At 38.4% G+C, this 21,518-nt stretch overlaps 1 protein-coding gene across 11 annotated transcripts in view; it reads left to right on the top strand.

Moving 5' to 3' along the window:
* Positions 1-365: 365 nt before the first annotated feature.
* Positions 366-21,518, top strand: part of camsap2a (calmodulin regulated spectrin-associated protein family, member 2a) — a 34,523-nt gene continuing 13,370 nt past the window's right edge. For 7 of the 11 annotated variants that reach the window (XM_058400790.1, XM_058400789.1, XM_058400785.1 and 4 more), the window contains exons 1-6: positions 366-1,013; positions 5,333-5,592; positions 16,865-17,026; positions 18,125-18,208; positions 20,859-20,891; positions 21,270-21,411. In XM_058400790.1, coding sequence (XP_058256773.1) covers positions 875-1,013; positions 5,333-5,592; positions 16,865-17,026; positions 18,125-18,208; positions 20,859-20,891; positions 21,270-21,411 — 820 coding nt within the window. In that variant the 5' untranslated portion in view covers positions 366-874. The remainder of the gene's footprint in view (positions 1,014-5,332; positions 5,593-16,864; positions 17,027-18,124; positions 18,209-20,858; positions 20,892-21,269; positions 21,412-21,518) is intronic. The other 4 variants (XM_058400794.1, XM_058400791.1, XM_058400792.1 and 1 more) reach the window with 1 other exon arrangement.

Genomic DNA, 21,518 nt, shown 5'->3' with positions numbered 1-21,518 from the left:
AATCCTGGGAATTGGAGTGCGTGCCGGAAAAAAAGCCCGTTGTACTATAGCGTTTTATAGTCATTTTGGCATTGTGTTTTTGGTTATCCAAACTGTAAAAACAAACACAAAACGAGAAATCTCTTTACTGCAACAGAAAGCGCTAAAAACATGAAATTACAAGGATTGGGAGAAATTGCACATGTTCAAGTCGATTCAATTTCGAGCCAAAAACCAGCAGGCCCATTCTTCTACATGGTAGAAACTGATGATATGGTTAAGGTTAGGTCGTAATTTATGAGCGGCCTGCATTTATGTACTGTGTTCCCAGTGCCAATTTCTATTCTACTAATGCGCTATGTGGGTATGTTGGGCGGACCGCGCATGCGCATTCAGGGACTTCATCAAAGACGGTACGGCCAGAAAACGGCACTAAAGCGTGGATGAATAGACCGGAGGTCGGAATAGAGGAAATATATTCCAGCGCGTCCGTTTGGATATGAAAGGGCATTTCGAGTTCACTCAGACGACAGAAGCGCCTCGATCCAGCTTTTGGTGAATCTGTTGTTTGTTGTGAATCAGACAATAACGGTGTTCCTTTAAGAGGAATCCGCTAGCGGCGCTCAGAGGGATCAGAATGGATGGAAATGTTGTTAGGGCTGTACCCCACTTTCTCCGACCGAACAAGATCTCATCCTGCCCGTGATTAGATCAGTCTAGCCCGTGATCGAGTACGGTTACACCGACAGGACATGAGATATGAGATAGTGATTAGAAAAACTAGTCCAGACGTATTGAAGCATTTTGGTGCAGTGAATTCCTTCGGGAGGATGTCATCTCTCTCCTCGGAGCTGTGAAGCACGGCGGCTGCTGCTGACACTCCCGGCGTTTGAACATGGGGGACCTGAGCCAGTCCAGCCACTGGAAAAAGACTTTCATTGTTCCTGCTATTAAATCTTTTGACCATTATGATTTTAACAGAGCTAAAATCCGCGCGAGCCTTAAATGGCTCGTGGCCAAGGCTTTTGGTACAGGTAGGTGGCGTCCTTTCTTCTGGATTACAGCTTTCCTTTCTTTTTGTTTGATCATCCTGCTTGAGAAATAACTGTTTTAATGGATTGATGTCATGCCACATATATAAATGTTTGTTTTGCAGAACAAAATATTGACAGGCAGCAGGATAATACACACACATAAAGTATATTTACATACATACATACATACATACATACATACATATATACATACATACACAAAGTATATTTACACACACACAAAGTAGAATCTGAAATATTGACATCATAGTTTTAAGTAGTTAGTTTGTCTATAATTTCTTCAATGGTAGTGTGACTCGAGTGGCATAGATTCCACAAATTCGTGTAAAACCTTATGATCCGTTTCAGATCAAATCCATCAGTGTCGTCTGATCACACGCTTCAACAGAAGAGATTAGACATGAGGAAGATCAGACCTTTCACACATTAGCTTACATTTAAATAGGGAGCTAGAAATGGTGCAGAAACTTAAATATTAAATACTGGAAATATTGAACATTTAGAGTCTTGATTTAAAATATATCAATTTCTAAAACCATCTGTTTATTTCCAGGTTAAAAAAAACCCTCAGATATCAATGTGGTTGAGAATTTATTAGATTATAGAGTAACACTTTATTAATCCCAGGTGGGAAATTCCAATTAACAATATTAGACCATAATTGAGAGAATATCGTGGTGTACGAGAATTAAAATTAAATGAAAATATTTCAACCAATGTACAAACCTGCTGGGAATATATACATATAGTACTAGAGACACACTATTAAATCTGTAACCTTGGTCCTAAGTCCATTGTTTAAGGTAGCTCTTTGCATGATGAAGTCTGGAAGTGATGTGAGGGATATCTGCTTAAAAAAAAAAAAGACTTGTTCAAGGTAACATGATGTCTTCTTAAGGGGGAAGTTTAGATTAAAAAGATGAGTCTGATCCAAATAAGAACAATGCTGAAGATGTAGGACCATCTCTTTCTAGGAGAGACTCTGCAGAGATTCCTCTGGCATGGGGTCACTCCTACAATACATAAACAATTAATCCATTCATTCATTATCATTCTGTATGTTATAATGAATCAGCTGCTGGTCAAAAAGACCATATTCATATTCCATATTCACCTGGAGGTAAATAAGGACACATTAAGCTTTCTATATCAAGTGAGATTACACATCCAGTCACTTAGTCACTGTGCTTATTAAGGATCATTAATGGGCTGCACGTTTTACAATGTACCCCTTTAACCATTTAAATAATAAAACAAAATAATAATGTCATGATATTTCTGTGTAGCTCAGTTTTGTTTAAGACGTTTCTCAGGCATCATGCCATTTAAAACTGCATTTAAGATAAAGACAGTCTGTTTTCTGTATTATTTCATTCACAGTGTCAATAATTTCATCAGTACTCATATTTTATGCTTTTTATGCTTTTTATGTATATTGAGTACTTTAGATAAAACCTCCTTAAACTGAATAAAATAATAATTTAATAATCATTTTCTCTTCTGCTGTATATGGATAATAATAATGACTTAATAATGATTAATGCACAATACATAATAATGCTTCGTAGTCCATCAGGTTGAAAAACCTCCCTCTTCTGGCATAATCCAGTGGGATAAACTGGGTGGCTTGTGGGCGTTTTGCTGGAGTTTTCTTATGTAATTTAACAGAACGGGCTCTCAGTGTGCCACCAGTGTGTATCCATCTGGCTGCTTTCACACCACATTTTCAACAGCAGCATGAAAACCTTTCTGTTCAGAGGAGAACTGTGTTAGAAGATAACTCTTATTAAATGAATAAAATGATAAGTGGATCAGGAGAATATGTATGATCCAAGAGAAAGCTACTCAGTCATGACTTGTGGTGACTTTTCAGTGGATCAGTATGTTATGTGAATAAATATAGTTCAAGGAAGAGAAATAATGACTATTACATAATTTGGAAATAATGACAAATCGTACACAGAAACAATGAAGTTATGTACAGTATGTATATAATGATTAAAAAAAATACCTTATTATTATTTAATGATGAACAGGTGTATACCTGCTAATTTATGCAAACTTTACTCAGCTAATCTTGTTGCAGCAACACGATGAATAAAAAATCTCAGTGGCTGTTGGTTTGAGTATTTCAGAAACTGCAGGTCTATAGAGTTTACACAGGAAAAAAACATTCAGTGAGTAGCAGAAAACGTCCAGACTGGTTTGCGCTGACAGAAAGTTCATAGTAACACATATAGACACGCTTTGCAACCATGGTGTGCAGAAAAGCATCTCAGAGCAGAACACTAGAAACCTGATCAGTGGAGGATCTACAGCAGCAGAAAACCACATCATGTGTTACTTCTGACAGCAATCTGAGGCTATCAGCAGTTGAAGATTAATTCATTAATTAAGGTGAATAAAATGTACAGTTAGCTGTTTTCAAAGGCACAAGATGTCTCAACACAGCAATTAGATTTGACTTTGAACTCTAACCTTTCTAAGTTACTGTATCATCTTGCGCAAAAATAATCAGATGCATCAGCATCCTAATGTGCCTGAGATCCTCATGAGACCCAGATATCACTTTTGTGTGCATGTTTAAGATGCGGAAGTTAATTAATCAATGAATAAATCAATGAATGTATCAATGAACAAATGAGCTGTGGAAGCTTTATGACCTTGACCAGAAAGTAGTGAAAAAGTGCCACATAATTTTGAATTCATCTTCATATAATATATCAGAACTTTAGAGTTTGTTGTTGGGTGACATGATATGATATAACTTTTAGAATTTAAGAATTCACTAGGTAACCACTCATGTAGGTTCAGCTCTCTGTTGAATTAAATTCATAATCCTGTATACGTATATATTCTGTATATTTCTGCTTTATGAGGTTCGCTGTTAAAAGGGGTCTACAAATTAAATTGGATATTAGAGCTTATTTGATTTGACCATTTAGTTCTAAGTAATGACTAGCCTAGTTAGTCCTTGATATTTTGATTTGATTTAATATATGATTAATATTTTCATCTGTGAGCAAGTTGTTTGATTTCTCTGACTAAATACCCAGTAGCTCAGATTAAGAACAAACCATTATGCCAGTACAGCCCGATGCAGCTGTTGGGTTGGGTTTTGTGTGTTTAGCAACAGCTACAGAAGCTATGATATTTTGTGTGGGTTTTATTTTTCCATGACTTAGACTTGACTCTTGTGGGAATGTTAGATGTTTTGTTGATACCTGAAATGAATCACAGGACACCAGTCAAGGGGGCAGGCTAGTATCCTTACCAACCAAATCATAAATATAAATACAACTTATCTGTTCTAATGTGTTTAATATGCCATTGTACATAAGTAATTTCTTTTTCCTATGTGATTTAAAACCCATTTCAGGAATCAAGCCTTTTTACACTGATAGTGTGTTGGTTTATTGGTTATTTTTGTTGATTTGATGCAACATCAGGCAAAAAATGTAGTACGACTCCTTCACTTCTCTCTCTTTTGTAAATGAGATATTGTTTTTGTAAAAAATTACATTTTATTTATCAGTGGATTTTTGATGGATTCCTTGTAAAATCTCACTCATCTAGAGAATTATCATACTTTTCCACCTCTTACATTCCCTTCCACAGCATGGCGTAGCTTGTCATGTGGGCGTTGGTGACCTCATTCTCTACTCATTATTCCTGAGGAGCAAAATTCAGCTTTCAGATCTGCTGTTACTATTTAAAGTGGACGCAGGGTTTATAACTATTCGTAGCATGACTCTCAGTTTGAGTTGAATGGATTCAGGTGACTCTAACACTCATCCGAATTAAAGGAGCATCCTCGTCTTCATCTTTTCATGTTATTGATGTTCCTCTTTCTTTTGTCCTCAGTGCTGTACTTTACTGTCTTTTGTTCTGTGACATTCCCCTGGTTGCACATAACAGTGGGATTTAGCTCAGGTCTGTCAGGATGATAAAAAATAATTTTACAATTTTATGTGTTTTATATTTTGAGGTTAATACTCTATATTGCACACTGCTAAAAACTGAATATAAATGCAGTAAATCCTGAAGCTCATGGATAGCTTTTTTACAGGTATTGGTATGTTATGAGGTGTTTTTAGTTGTCTATTGTTGTGGGATCTATTCCTGTGCTGTTATTTATTCCCATGTAAACATTTTGCAGGATCCAGTCCTCTGTGTAGAACTAACGATAAAATTAGGGCTAATATTGTTCTTCTAATGTATAAAAAAAAAAAAAAATTTTTTATATATTTATTTATTTTCTTATATCTCCTTACCTTATCTCTTTCTTTTTTCTGCAGAGAGCATCCCGGACAAACTGAAGGATCCATTTTACACCGATCAGTACGAGCAGGAGCACGTGAAGCCGCCGGTGGTGGACCTGCTGCTCTCGGCCGAGCTGTACTGCCGAGCGGGAAGTCTGATCCTGAAAAGCGATGCAGCCAAGCCACTGCTGGGCCATGATGCTGTTATCCAGGCCCTGGCTCAAAAAGGCTTGTATGTGACTGTCCATGAGAGACTGGTCACTGAGAGAGATCTGTCCATGAGGCCAATTCAGATGGTGAGAGATACTTCTTTTTCACAGTGTGCACTTTGTGATTTTTTGACCTAACTTTGTGATCTTAACTTAGCGATGCAAAAACTGTTCGTTCAAGGTTTTCTAAAGACCGTGTCCACTACATAACAAAAGGTAGAAAGGGAATTGCAGTCTAATTTTAATATAACTACCTTTTTAGAAACAGAATACAAACACGTCTTGTAAACCGAACACACCATATGTATATATAAAGGTGTTGTGTGTGTGTGTGTATATATATATATATATATATGTTGTACTTCCTGTGGATGTGAATGCTAACTCACTGTGTAATAGTCATCAGCGATGATGTACCGTAGACTGTCCCAGGTTTTGTGTTTACTTTTATACTACTGTTAATTAGTGAGTTACATTTACGGTGTTTGGTAGATGCCCTTATCCATTTTTAGCTAATTTTTTTATATGACTGAGCAATTGAGGGTTAAGGGCCTTGCTCAGGGTCCCAGCAGTGGCAACTTGGTGGACCTGGGATTCGAATTCACAGCTGCTGGTAGCTCAAGTGGTTAAGGCTCTGGGTTGTTGATCAGAAGATCAGGGTTCAAGCTCCAGCACTGCTAAGCTGCCACTTTTGGGCCCTTCGAGGATGGAATACTGTATGTGAAGAAAGAATTTCATTGTGTAGCAATGTATATGTGACGAATAAAGGCTACTTAACAAACTTCCAATCAGTAGTCCAGCACGTAACCACTAAGCTACCACATTCCTAGTGGAGTTAGATCCCACATAATGATTCTCAAGCATTTCTATTTTTACCCAAATTTAATGAGTAGTTAATAGTACAAATTTTAGCCTTTCTTTGCCTTTTAGATTTGATTGATAGATCAGTGGTGTGATTAATATGAGACACTAGGCATGCTGAGGAAAGACAGGGAAAAAACAGTGTTCCGAAGTCTGTCATTTGTCTACAGCTTTTCAACATCAGCTGTCTCAGAGCAAGCCAATGCTATTTGCAGGGAGCCTCATGGAGAAAGCAAAACGAGAATTTTAACACCACTAACTTGCAACCGAGTACAATAAGCATTAAAGGCTAGCAGAGTGAGATGATACAGTGCTAATCAATGAGCCACTAAAGTGTGCAGAGACGTTTGTTACAAATAACAAAAAGTATAACAGATCAAGCAGAAGCCTTGAATCTACATGTACTTATGGCTTACAGCATATCTATCTATCTATCTATCTATCTATCTATCTATCTATCTATCTATCTATCTATCTATCTATCTATCTATCTATCTGTCTATCTGTCTATACACACATAATGCCTTGCACAAGCATTTACCCCCTTGAGATTTTACACAATAAGTCTAGGTGATGGTGAGTGTATGTCTTAATGTATGTATATGAAACTTATTAGGATTCTGTACACCTGCTCATCTATGCAGTGATCCTGCATAAAATCATGCAGAACTTCATTTAATGTTAAAATCAAACATCAGAATGGGGAAAAACAGTCTCTGTGACTGACCATGGTGCAGTTGTTGGTTTGAGCTGGTTGGATTATTTCAGAAACCGCTGATCTCCTGGGATTTTCACACAACATGGAGTCTCAGGTTTAAACAGAAAAGGTATAAAACGTGTGACGGTCTGCAGGTTTAACCAACTTGAACCGCCTCGACCTTGGATTAAAGTCACAGAGCTCAGACTCCTTCTGCATATTGATGTTTGATGTGAACATGAACTCAAGGTCTTGACCTGGATCTGCATGATTTTATGTTTTTGCCACAGGATTGGCTGATTGGATAACTGCTTGAAAGGGGCGCCCTATTATTGTGAGACAGATGTAAACAAAAACACAGACATTTGTCAACTACATAAGTATTCACTCCCCTGGGAGTGGCCATTTTTATTTGCAGTTGCAGCTGGCAGACATCTGTATGGAGCTGGATAATATTTTGTAATGTTTTCCCCTTTATTGGAGATATACAAGTTATGGACACAAAAAGATACATGGATACGAAAGTATACTAGGCCTCACTGTACACATGGCATAATTACATATTAGATACAGCATTTTGTAACTGAACTGCCATTGTGTAGATATGAATGTAGTTCTTTCCTGTTTGTACAGCAGCTACTAGTCTGGAAAACACAAGCTTCTTCCAAGACACAGGAAGTGCTGCATCTTTCCAGATTGCCGTCTTCCCTAAACATGATCTGTATAGGCAGATGCCATTCTTCACACCCAGAGAGCAGGGACTCAGGCGACTGTGGCATTGTCTGGATTAGAACTCTCGATCTCAATAAGTGCGTTTCTGTCGCCCCAATTATTGCAGCATTAACGTCTAACCAATCTACATTATACAAATTCCAGATTTTCTCTTCACAGTAACAGGTAGCTGCTCCGCCCAGTTGTCTTATTTTTGTCTCGTTGCAAAGCAGAATCTGGCCTTTGAAGCAGGAGTGGGTAATTTTAGTTGTGAACGTTCCTGAGGGACTCGGTGTGCCCTCGTTATAGGAAGTGACATCCTCAGCCTGGTGAAGAGTGTGCACAACATGGGGCCTACTTTAGATTGAAACATTTGAGAAAAGTAGCCTAAATTCCACCATTATATTTATATTTATTACAGTACATTTATATTTATTTATAACACGATATGTAATTCAGCTTTTGTCACAATACACTTTTCTGACGTATTGTGGCTCTCATGAGAATTTTTTTTAAATGGAACAAATAAAAAACTGGGTATGTATGTTGTGATTCGAGTCTAAAGATCCACAAAATTCAAATTAGATGCAATATAATACAGTGATGTCTCGATTTCATACAATTTCAATACAGCGAAAATAAATATTGCCTTAATTTTCTTAATTAATCATTGTTAACTAATTGGACATGAGCTCATTAGTGTCGATGGTGGTATTTGCATCAGGATAAATTACACTCACTAAACCTAACCCACACTCACTAGTGGTGGACGAAATGGATGGTAACATTTCAGTCCACCACTTGCTGTCCGTTCCATTCCACAGAGGCTGAGTGTGTTTCTTTGTCCAAGTTGTAGCTGGCATCTCAGAAGAAAATGGAAAAAAAACATTTTGAAAAGAAGACTAAACACAAAATCATATAAGCTAGGGTTATAAGCTAACTCTAACCCATATATATATATCTGGTCCCAAGCTGGTTCGCAGGACAACACGAATGTCTGGAGAAGTATTCAACTTTTGTTCTTTTGTCTTCATTTTGGTTAAAACTGAGATTTCAGTTTTGAACATATAGGTAGTTGTAAAAGGCAGTAGCAATGAAATGCTTGCTTTGCTCAGCATCGGATATACTCGGTGGAGAGGCTAATCCAGAACGAAGGTAATTTACTTTCAGAAAAAAAATCATAAACAGTACTTGGCCTTGACCTGCTCATATTCAGCATAAAATAAATTAAAAACAGGCTATTAATATAATTCTACTAAAGCTTATGCATCATCACAGTGTTTTTTTAAGTGTGTTTCTATTCAAAGTTATTATTATTCTTCTTGTTGTTTTATTATTACTAAAATTGCATTCATTAACTTTAGAACATTTTCCTTTAATTATATTGGCAACCCATAATTTAAGTCTCGCGACCCACCCGAGGGTCCCGACCCAGGGTTTGAAAACCTCTGGTCTAGTGTATGAATTTTAGAAGGTTGCTATTGTCTCACACTTCTTTTTTACTAACTGGAAGTATGAGCTCTTTCCTAGTTGGTGGTAAATAATGTCAAATGCTGCTAGCTTTAGCAGAATACTCATCTGTAAGATGTCCACTGGAGTGAATAAATAAAAAAATAGCTTTTATAGCTTTAAAAAGTAAGAATGTCAAAATTGACAAATTTATTATTTGAAAGAAATTTTTTTTTCCGTCTTGTAATTTAAATAATTTAATTTCAATGGTTTTTAATTAATTGATTTTTATTAAAAGACACTTTTATTAAAAGACTTTTTTTGGACATTATGAAGGTATATTATAGTCATGCTCTTGTATGTGTTGTATTTAAATGTAACAAACGTTTAACAGTAACAAACTCAATAAAATGAGAGATTTCACTTCACAGCAGCAGTTCAGTGCCAGATGTCAGACAGCTGTGAGCTCGAGTTAACAGCAATCATGTTTTATCAACGCTAATACAACGATTAGGAAAATGATGATACATCAAAAATATATCGGTATAATTGAAATCTGCGCTCATGAACCCCAGTCTCAGGGATTATTTTCCATTTCAAAAAAAAGAAAAGAAAGAACAACACTGTGCAAGTTCACTACCTGAGCAGATATGGGTTCAACTTTTGCTTTAACTTAAGCATGTAGAATAATATGTAAGGCATGGAAAAGCTTGTATTTGGTTGTGCTTGATGATAGTCATGGTTTCATCCTGTGTCACGTGTGTGTGTGGGAGACTAAACACCTACAAACATTTTATTCTAATATCATATCCAAGCTCTATGAAAAATTTCAGTCAAAACTGTTCTACTGGTCCTTTGTGTTCTGTAGGTAGCAGGTGAACGGCTATAACTGCTAATGGAACGGGTGGAACAAAACAGAATTTTTTAACAACTTAACAACAAGGATTTTTGTTGTTAATGTAGTCTTTGATTCTGCTGGTGATTATCTCCAGACCCAGTATGTCCTTGAATAAGTGTCACTGTAAATCTATCAAATTGATCTGTCTCTGGGAATAGCTGATTATGAGGGAGCGTTTAAAGGCTTTACATACTCTGAATCTGTGGTCCTGTTTATAAAGAAACTTGTGTAGAAAATGTTAATGGATTTCCCCTAACGATGTTTGACACATCAGCAGATTCTTACCTGCTTGCTTTGTGTGGAGGAAATGCAAATATTTTTCACTTGATTACTGTACACAGCTTGCATATTTGTGCCATCGGTTTGCAGACGCCTGTCTCAAAGCGCAGAAGCATCGGCTGTTTATAACAGCATCCTTATTAATAATAGATGGTAACAGCGTGAGTCTGTTGGGAACAGAGAATAAAGAGGACAGAACCGTGTGTGTGTGTGTGGAGCAGCCCAAATCCCTGTCCACATAGTGTCCACAGAATTTACGATGGCTTTGTATTACAGTTGATAATAAGATCAAACCTGTCAAAACAGCAAGCAACCCTGTGATGGCCAGGTCTTATATCTCAGAAGGAGAATAATACGCCTGTCTGTGTATCTTTACAGAAGATGGGATGCCTCAGCTATAGCGTGTGATATCTACTGAGCGTCATCCCTATCATTAGCATCTTCCCTCACCTCCCTCCATCACCATGGAGACCATACTCTGGTGTGTATTTACACCTCAGAGGATTATTATTATTCACTGTATATGATTCATGAGTTAGCAGTGCACATTTGCAAGCTGTGAACATCAGAAGGTTACATGTGAAAATTCCTTTAAAGGATTATAGTATATTTCAGTCAGTCACCACATTTCTTCCAAAGTCTGCTTGTGCAGCTTAATTTTAGCTCATGCAAGACAAAACTTGCTGCATTATTCAGAAACCAGTGCGGCGTTCTGATTGACCTATTTCCTGCGAGAGACACATTCATCCTGGCATGCCGAAGACACAAGGAGAGAGAAATCAACTGCTGTGGTGTGCACATTGGACTTTTTCCGATTTTATTTTAGTGCATGATAAAACTTTGTGCCCTAATGCCTTGTGCACTAATCAGCGCTATTATGTATTAGCTTTTGCTAATACAACATGATAGGACCATTAAATAAACTTCTGAAATGTGCTATTATATTACAGTATCTGCTAGTAGCAGCTGGTCCACAGGGGCAGAGTCCCACTGTGTATCTCAGCTATTCAACAATTATTAATGTTCATAAAGGCGAAATTCATAACTTTTATACATGTTATATTCCATTGAAAAGATGATGACCTGATTGTAGGTCACCTGCCTTTTAAAAAATGTTATTTGACAAATGAGATGATTTTCCTTTTATTTTTGTTGTGGAATCATGGGCACACCTGCTGCACTTAGCTAAGTTATTAATTTCAGTAGTGGTTTAAGTGTTTAAGGCCACCAAGCTGCCACTGTTAGGCCCCTTAGAAAGGCCCTTAACCCTCTCTGCTCCAGGGGCACTGTATTATGGCTGACCCTGTGCTCTGACCCCAAGCTCCATAGTTGGGATATGTGAAGAGAGAATTTCACTGTGCTGTAATGTATAAAGGCCTCTAAATTGGGAACCAGTGCATCCACATTTTAAGGTCATCCACCATGATATTGTTTTCTAGCAAATAATCTGAATTAAATCTAAAACTAAAGCCTAAAGTGTAAAAGCAGGCAGTGTGTCTATAATGGACAGACGCATTCTGTTGTAAGATGTACTGCAAAGATTGCATGAGGAAAGTGGGATTATAGAGTGAATGAAATCGTTGCATTAGAAATCCGTCTTAAATACATGTATCCCACACAAAGGCTAAAAAAAGAAACGTCTTCATTTTCAGAATCCCAAAATCTTTGCACTGGCTTCAGGTGTTTTTGAGGTGAAACCTGAAACCCTGCTTAATGATATTAACCTAAGCACACTTGAAGGTATCTCTAAACCTGATCAAATCCAGTTGCTAGACTTTACCCTTGATGATAGAGTGTGTTGGCCTCTCAGTTTCATTTGGTTTTATGGCTCTGTCATTATTAACGTTGTCCTTCCCCACAAATGTCTATGGTCATGAATCACTGCTGGTATCTCATGAAGTCTAGAAGATTTTATTGTCATTTCAACCATATGTAGCTGACGCAGTACGTATTAAAATAAAACGACATTTCTCCAGGACCATGTGCTACATCAGAGCTACTTGACTCTTGAATTTTAGACTTTCGAATCACAAGTAGTAATAGCTACACCTAAACATTGGTCTGAAGTCAATAAAAGACTGGAATGGAACAGATGGAAATTGTAAATTAGTGTGTGTTGTGCTGAGGGGCATAACAGGTTTTAATACATACAATAACCCCTATCTAATAATAAGCCTAATTCATCATTCTAACTACACATTATGAAAAATGAACTAAGCTTACATAATACAATGACCTTTCAGATCATTATAGAATGAAATCTTATGTGTTCTGAGTCTAAGAACAGCAACTACACTTAATTAATGACAAAATCCTATGTAGAATTCTGTCTAGTTTCATGTTTTCCCCACTCAGACACACCCACTCCACCTCCGTTGTTGAGCTGTTAATTCACTAATCAGTTGAATCCTGTGTGTTGAGAGGAGTGAAAACACTAGTAGGTGTAAGACAGAGGGTTCTACAGTAATACATTTCTACAGAACCTGTGACGTATACGATGAATATTTCCAAATTTTTGACTATGACTTTAAGAGTTATGCCTTTTCCCCAGGCTTCAGCATCTTGCCGCAGTAACACTGGCTTCTTAAAGGGCCGGCGCGCTCTAAAAACTGATATTTCATATTGATGGGCTGAATAAGCTGGCCGAGGCATTGCCATGGCAACGCTCAGGAGGCAGGCGACTGGTGTCTGTGTGTGTGTGTGTGTGTGTGTGCGCGCACGCGTGTGTGGACTTATTGCTGTGCCTGAAGCAAATATCTGAAATGATGAGTGCAGTGTCAGCGCCGTTCCTATCACAGTCGCTCAATTTAAAAAAAATTACAATGGGACATAATTTTTTTGTTCTTATAGCAATGTCAGCACTTGCTATTACTCACAAGGACTTTGCTAACTCAGCAAAAGCTGCTTTTAATGGTAAACATTCAACTCCAGAATTATTGGCACACGCCATGAACATGAATAATATGCAGTAAGTGATGTATTTAACTTACACGGGGTGACACTGTATAGTTTTTTCTTTTATATGCAATGCATTTCTTCTTCTTCCTCTTCCTTAGTATTATTACTGGCACCCCTAGAATTAATATCTGGCATAGTCTGTCCTGAAGATAATACAGAATGAAGATAATAAAATTTTTCCTGTAACTAACGAGGTTGTGTTTTAGATCTTTTCCATCTGGACTATTTCATTCCTCTTCATATTATCCGGTTTGTACCGGTTTTGTAACACCTGCAGTAGGCCTTGCAAAACACTGATTTTTATTTGCTGAAACAAATTTTTATTTGCTGAAAATTTCTACATTGTTCATGATCAAACCTTGACCATAAATTTTTATCCATTGGGAGATCAAATCAAATTGAAATCTAAAATTTATCCTGTTTGCACACCGTGTGATTTATTTTTACAAATGGGTTTTAACGGTCTATATTTCATTCGGATGGTACCAGGATGCACTGTTGTTGTCTCTTAATGACTAACCCTTGATACTGCGAAGTTAAGAATAACATAGGCTTGCTTGAGAAAAAATCATCAACTAATTTAGTTTTCTTAGATGATATATAGATTCCTTTTAATTAAAAATAAAAAAAACAGTTGGTGTGTAATCATCCTTTTACATCTTGCATGCTTAATGCGTAACTCAACCATATACTACATTCAGATGTAATTGATGAAAAATGTTCATGAAAAATGTTTGCATTAATTATATTGTGTCTGTTGCACATTCTTTTATCTTGGAGGTCGTTGTCACTGCAGGGAACATTTATTTCTGATATATTAGTCCTTGTTTGTAGAAAAGCAAGCAACAGCTGAGTTTATTTACCACCAGATCAGCATGTGGTTCTCAATATCGTTCTCAGCAGGCTCACTTCTCACAGCATAGCGTTTCCTATAAATTGCTTCTCAGCCGAACAGCCACAGCACTGTGCGCTAAACAAGACTTAACTAATTTAGCCTTCATTTAGCCTTCTGTGTCTGCCATTACCCACTGGGCCCCTGAGAAAACAGACAGATTTTTAATTTGTGGAGGAAGTAGAGGGTGGGGGTAGGGGCGGAGTTGTGTATTGCATCCATGAGTAATGATGGATGTGGAAAGAGATAATGATAAGTGGTAAAGTGCCTCATCGTTTGTAATGATAAATCACAGGCTGCATCATAAAAATATATTTCAGGATGTCACAGGAAGCTGGAATGTGAATAAGAAATATGTTCTATAGGTGTGTGTTACTGCTTACATGTATGTGTCTTAGTGTAGAACTGTATGAAGCATAACTTCATAAGTGAACACATTTTTTGGGTGTTCAGGAAAACAGCTATATGGTCAAAGGTATGTACACACTTGACCTTCACACCCATATGTTGTTCTTCCCCACAGTGATGGGAAAAAAATGCAGTTGTGCAGAATGTTTTTGTATGTGCTATAGCATTACAGTTTCCCTTCACTGGAACTGAGAATCAAACCCTGCAATGCTCCTGTGCACAAAGCACAGAGCTCCATGAAGACATGGTGGGTTAAGTTTGGAGTGGAAGAACTGGAGTGTCCTGCACAGAGCCCTGAATCTGACTCAACCCCACTGAACATCTTTGGGATAAACTGGAACACAGACTGAACCCTAGACCTCTTCACTCTTACAACATCAGTGTCTGATCTCACCAATGCTCTTGTAGCTGAATGAAGGAGCATATGGGGAATAAACTCTGCTTTTGGAATGAGATGTTCAATACTCAGGTGTCTACATTTTATTTGCCATATTGTTTGTGTATTTCTAACAGCAATAATAAAAATAGATAAAAGCTGGAGCTTTAGCCCAGAAAACTACACTACACCAATCAAATCTGTTGCAAACATTATGCAAAATAGAAATGCATGCTAAATTAATGTGATGTACACAATGTAGGTATATACACTGATCAGCCATAACATTATGACCACCTGGCTAATATTGTGTTGATCCCCTTTTGCTGCCAAAACCATAATGTTATGGCTGATCAGATCAGCCAATACAAATATATTTCCAAAACTGCAGCTCTTGTGGGGTGTTCCCAGTCTGCAGTGGTCAGTATCTATCAAAAGCGGTCCAAGAAAGGAACAGTGGTGAACCGGCAATGGGTCATGGGCAGCCAAGGCTCATTGATGCACATGGGGAGCGAAGGCTGGCCCGTGTAGTCCGATCCAACAGACGAGCTACTGTTGCTCAAATTGCTGAAGAGGTTAATGCTGGTTCTGATAGAAAGGTGTCGGAATACACAGTGCATCACAGTTTATTGCGTATATGGGGCTGCAACAATGGGCACGGAGAATCAGAAGTGGGCCACCGAGCAATGGAAGAAGGTGGCCTGGTCTGATGAATCACATTTTCTTTTACATCACATCGATGACCAGGTGCGTGTGCGTCGCTTACCTGAGGAACACATGGCACCATGTCATTCTTTGGGCAATGTTCTGCAGGGAAACCTTAGGTTCTGCCTTCTGTTACTTTGACACGTACCACCTACCCAAGCATTGTTGCAGACCATGTACACCCTTTCATGGAAACGGTATTCCCTGATGGCTGTGGCCTCTTTCAGCAGGATAATGTACTGTGCCACAAAGCAAAAATGGTCCAGGAATGGTTTGATGAGCACAACAATCAGTTTAAGGTGTTGACTTGGCCTCCAAATTTCCCAGATCTCAATCCAATCCAGCATCTGTGGGATGTGCTGAACAAATAGGTATTATATATAAGATAATATCTTGGTGCTAGATACCACAGCACACCTTAAGGGATCTAGTGGAGTCCATGCCTTGATGGGTCAGGGCTGTTTTGGCAGCAAAAGGAGGACCAACACAATATTAGGCAAGTGGTCATAAGGCTGGGGAAAGTATAAAGAAATAAACCATGTCTACATACTGAAGACTAAATTAAAATGAATATCTGTATAGTGCTTGGGGCAAGTTGATTTATGTCAGCCATGATTGAATTATTCAGCCTGTGTTTGGCCACATTTGCTCCCGAATGATTACTTTTAAGATTAAACAAAAGCTCCGGCGGATTTGTATCACAGATCAAGGGGATAATCACTTAAATCACACTCCATGCCAGGTGCAACTAATTCATCACATGGGGATTAAAGAGTCTCTTTAAAATCCTAATCCAGAAAATTGGACTTTATGAAAAATCCTCTATAGATCTTTAAAGTCAGGCAACACCAACAGTATAACACTGTCATTGAGAGTTTTTTTCTTTTACCACACTTAACGTGTTTGAAGTCTCAGCCTTTATTTGCCATATTTATTTGCTGACACGAAGGGGATGGAGACCATATTTCTAATTCTCTTGGGTTGACCAGTAAAGAAAAGACACAGCCATGTCACAACTACGGCAGCTGGACTAAAAACTACTATTAAGCCTGGGTAATGAGAGTTGTGTGAAACTTGTTGCTTCTCTGATCAACCTGATGTGTGATTGTCGTTTCCTGTATGCAGAGTGCTCACCTGGCGCTGATCGACACTCTGATGATGGCGTATACGGTGGAGACGGTGAGTATGGACAAGGTGGTGGTGTGCATGCAGCAGTATTCTACGGACTGCGCTGACGGAGACGTGCCCTATGACACGGAGGATGGCGTCATTAGCTGGATGAATAAGGTAGTATGATTATATATTATGTCTTTCTTCCTTTCTTACTGATAGACGATACTTTAATAGCTTGGTACAGTAAAAAGAATAAAATGTCTTATTTTGTTTCTTTTGTCTCTGGTCACGGGATGATATGAATTAGATCTTATTCCTTTCCATTTTGTAAATATGAGTTTTCTAAAAAAAAGAAAAAAAAAAGAAAGTGTGTTCTAATGGAAAGTGTGTGGCCTGTTGTAAACATATCTGCCATCAGAGTCAGCATCTGTGTGACTTATCTTAAAGGCAGTCCCATCTTAGCCAAGGCTTTGAGTGTTTACATTCCCTCTGTCCTGGCAGATCACACACACACACACACACACACACACACACTGTAAATTGTACAATATAAACAATGTTTAGGACTGTTTCTTGTCCCAACATGTAAATGCTTAAACTTAAATGAATACTTCAGGGTTTTCATCTTGATATCTGTCCATATGATCTGTAATGTGTGTGTGTGGTGCAGACCAAGTTTCTCTGTACTGAACAAAGAACAAAAATCCAGCTTACTCCAAACTCATTTAGATTGCGAGTCAAAGGGGAGCTGTTAAATTTGGCCTATAAATGTTTGAAATGCAGAAATATTTTTACATAATGCAAATGCTCTCACTCTGTGAGTCATGGTGGCATCATGTCATCTGGTTACTGCTCAAAATGCACAGCTCCTAATATATATCTCATGACGCATCGCTTCTGTGAATTTTTTGGCGTGGAGACGGAGTTGTGCGTTTTAAACAGTAGCCAGAGGACAAGATTTCCTATGCCTCAGAGTGTAAGAGATGATGTTTTTTTATTAAACATTCATGCATTTTAAACATTTCAAAGCCAAACTTAAATCTAAATGATTGGAGTGAGCAGGACTTCTGTTTGTCCAATTCAAAGAAACCTCTTTTGGTCTGTAGTAATCACGCATGTTATAGATCCAGAGCCTGAATTTCTTTACCTTTTACCTTTGTGTGTGTGTGTGTATTGCTAATAAATGATATGTCAGGAATACATTGTGACTCAAACACATCTACCGTGCATCAATTTAGCCATGATCTCGTGTTGTGGTCTACTTTTTAAAAGGTGAACGAATACTTGAAAGAGATCATCATTCAGGAGCAAAGCAGGAGAGAGGCACAGAGGGCAGAGCCCCTTGAGATCCCTAAGGTAAGTTTACCAAACTGTTTGTTCTGAACTAGGTATTTCATTATTTTGGTGGCATCCCTGGATATTTTTTTTTCTTTCTTGCTGAATACAAGCAAGATAAGCTGGAGTTTCATATCGGAATGACGGCTTTTCTAATTTAATTCTAACTAGTAGATTATAAGTGTGTAGTTTATTCATGTAGGAATATCCATCTGATGAATGAGATATCGGAAAGAAATCTGACACACACCTGAACGCTGACAGTGATGTGTACTGTTTACATGCCGAACAGATCAGACTGAGAGAATGAGAGATCCATGTGCTTTAATACAAAACGCAGACATCCAAAACGAGAACACAAGAAGTCAAAGTGCAAACAGGCCAGAGGATAATTCAAAGAGGAATATCAGGAGAAAGGCTCAGTCGTAATGTTTGGCATTTTTTTAATGTTTATATTCTGAAGAGTCAGAAAGTGAACAGGTAGAGATTTCCGCATGATTTCTGCTGCTTGCAGCCTCTGCTGGTGGGGAGGTGTAATATCCTGAGATGGAGTTAACAGAACCAAAAATCTGATATTGGTGGACTACTTGGAGATACACTGGACTGCTGTGGATAGAACCACTTGGAGACAATGGAGGTGGTTTTGATCTGTTGTTGCTGCGGTTATTGTCGGTCTTGTGCTCAGGTCTCTGTCATTGAACATTTGATGGCTTGAGAAGGATGGAATTTATGTTAAATCTATAATGAACTCAGAAATCACACTGATGCTCAATATACAATATACTTATATATTGCTCAAATGCTCCTGGTTACGCAACTCCACTTGACTACATATAGCAATAAATATATTAACAGTTATAGAAAGGATATTATTTAATCTCACACTCTCGGGTGTCACCCAGATGATGATGATTCCCTTTCGAGTCTGGTTCGTCTCAGGGTAGTTTTTGCTTATTAGGGTAAATATAGGGGCGGTGGTAGCTCAAGTGGTTTAGGCTCTGGGTCGTTGACCAGAAGATCGGGGTTCAAGCACCACCACCGCCAAGCTGCCACCATTTGGTCCTTGAGCAAGGCCCCCAACCCACCCTGCTCCAGGGGTGCTGTATCATGGCTGACCCTGCACTCTGACCCCAACCTCTAAGGATGGGATAGGCAAAGAAAGAATTTCACTGTGCAGTAATGTGTGTGTGTGACAAATAAAGACAACTTTTATAAATTCAAATGTAAACTTTGTCATGTTTATTTAGACTTTTTTATGTTCCTGTAAAGCTGCTTTGAGACAAAGTTAAAAGAAGTGAATTGAATCGATAATGCTTATGTGAAATCCATGGCGTTCCTCCAGAGACATTTTACTGCTTCCGTATAAACTGTTGCTATGGTAACCTGTCACACTGTCCTGCCTCTGATGACACATGCCATGCTGCTGTATAAGGGCTTTTTGGACTTTGCTGAGTCTTTGTTGAAGCTCCAGAGCTACTGTGTGGAATCTCTCAGTTTGATGTTATGATCTCGACGTTTGCTGATGTATGTTCTGCACGGTTAACACTCTGCATTTTTAGAGTGCCGCTCACTGTCATGCTGCACTCTCAGTGAAACCCGTACGCTGTCGGGTCGGTGGGGATGGACACTCAGAGAGCATCCACCCATAACTCTGCCAGCATTCAGCTCACATCATGTTGGGTTCTTTTAGACACAGAGCCTATGAGAGCACCAAAAGTAAAAAATAAATAAAATTCAAATACGCTGCTGTTTGATAAGAAATAAGTAAATACACAACAGTACAGCCATGACCAAAATCCAGAAGAATACGAAGAGGTTGCAGATTTGTTTTAGAATCATTATGTACAAAGATAAAAAAAAAAAAAAACATGCTAACCTCCTTATTAATGAACTACAACATAAAAATAACTACAAAAAAATATTGCTTATACACCTTATTTGGGTAATGTGCATCAGAATGAACAAATATCACAGATTCCCAATTTCTCTGCAGAAATGTAGTTTGCTTAATCTGGACACGGCTTATTAGCTCTGTATTTGTTCGATCAAGGTAAAATCTTTGAGAGGCAAAATATTTGTATTCAGTTTTGCAAAAGCTTCATACACCCTGTACAGAGGTCACTGCAGGTCTGAGCATCTGATGTTAATATAAGACGTCACTTGTGTGTGTGTGTTTGTGTGTGTGTGTGTGTGGTTACAGCTAGTAATCATAAATTTTTAAAAAGCAAAGCTCCAAAGAAACCCTCTTGCTTTTTGCTCCCAGAAACTCTGCATCTTGCAAAGGCCAGTGCTGTTCTAGGACAATTCTTTAGGGAAATTCCTGAGAAATTTGTTTTTTTATTAACCCTGTCATTATCCCCGGACCCTCGTCAACCCTCCAAGCTGCATTGTTGTCCCAATACTAGAGTAACCACTGTGATTACTGTCACCTTCTGCAGCTTAAACCAGCAGCAATGAACATGATGCCGTTTTTCCAGTGACAACCTCAGTGTTTTACTTAAAGTAATGCGCTATTGATTAAGCAGGAAATCATGTCAGACTAAGCTGACCTTCTTTTTTTTCATCCTGTGATGGGATGAGATTTTCCTTCCTGATCCTGATTTCTGTCTCTCTCTCTCTCTCTCTCTCTCTCTCTCTCTCTCTTCTCTTTCACTCGATTTTCTTACTGAAGTCTCCAACCAAATGGTATATGAAGCTGGTTCCTGTAAGTTTCAAAGCACGCAGTTGTGCTTGCTTTTCCCTCCATCATGTTTTCATCTGTTCGTTTCTGTTCCACATCACTCGTGTCAGTCAAACCATGCCATCGCTGTAGTGCACAAGAAATCCCGTCTGTTGCTTACGTGTTTGTCTGCTAAATTTACTGTTAAAAAAATCTGTTTCCATGGCCCTTCATTAAATGTAGTTTTTCTTGATTTTCTACCTGTAAAATTTTTCATGTTGTATTGACATTACTCATTTTCCATTTCCTATTATTTTTATTCAGGTTGGTTTTACACACACACACACACACACACAAATATACTCTCTTGCTGCTGATGATCTCTGCTCACTGCTGTGTGTGTGTTTGTGTGTGGGGATGCAGGCCCGCTATAGGAAGGAACAGACGTTGCCTAAAACAGTACCGTGGATCCCCCCAGTGGACAACCTGCTGAAGGACAGCACAGATGGCTGCGCCCTTGCCGCGCTGCTGCATTTCTACTGCCCTGACCTCATCAAACTAGAGGGTAGGCACTCCTGCCAAGTGTGTGAGCATGAATGCACATGTCCTTGAGGGTTAAAACATTCTGACTTTTGTTATATCCTGACATCTCAGTTTGACTCTAGAGTTTAG

Source organism: Hemibagrus wyckioides, linkage group LG10 (assembly GCF_019097595.1).
Source record: "Hemibagrus wyckioides isolate EC202008001 linkage group LG10, SWU_Hwy_1.0, whole genome shotgun sequence".
In the NCBI taxonomy this organism is placed as follows: domain Eukaryota; kingdom Metazoa; phylum Chordata; class Actinopteri; order Siluriformes; family Bagridae; genus Hemibagrus; species Hemibagrus wyckioides.
This window is presented reverse-complemented; position numbering and strand designations above follow the sequence as displayed.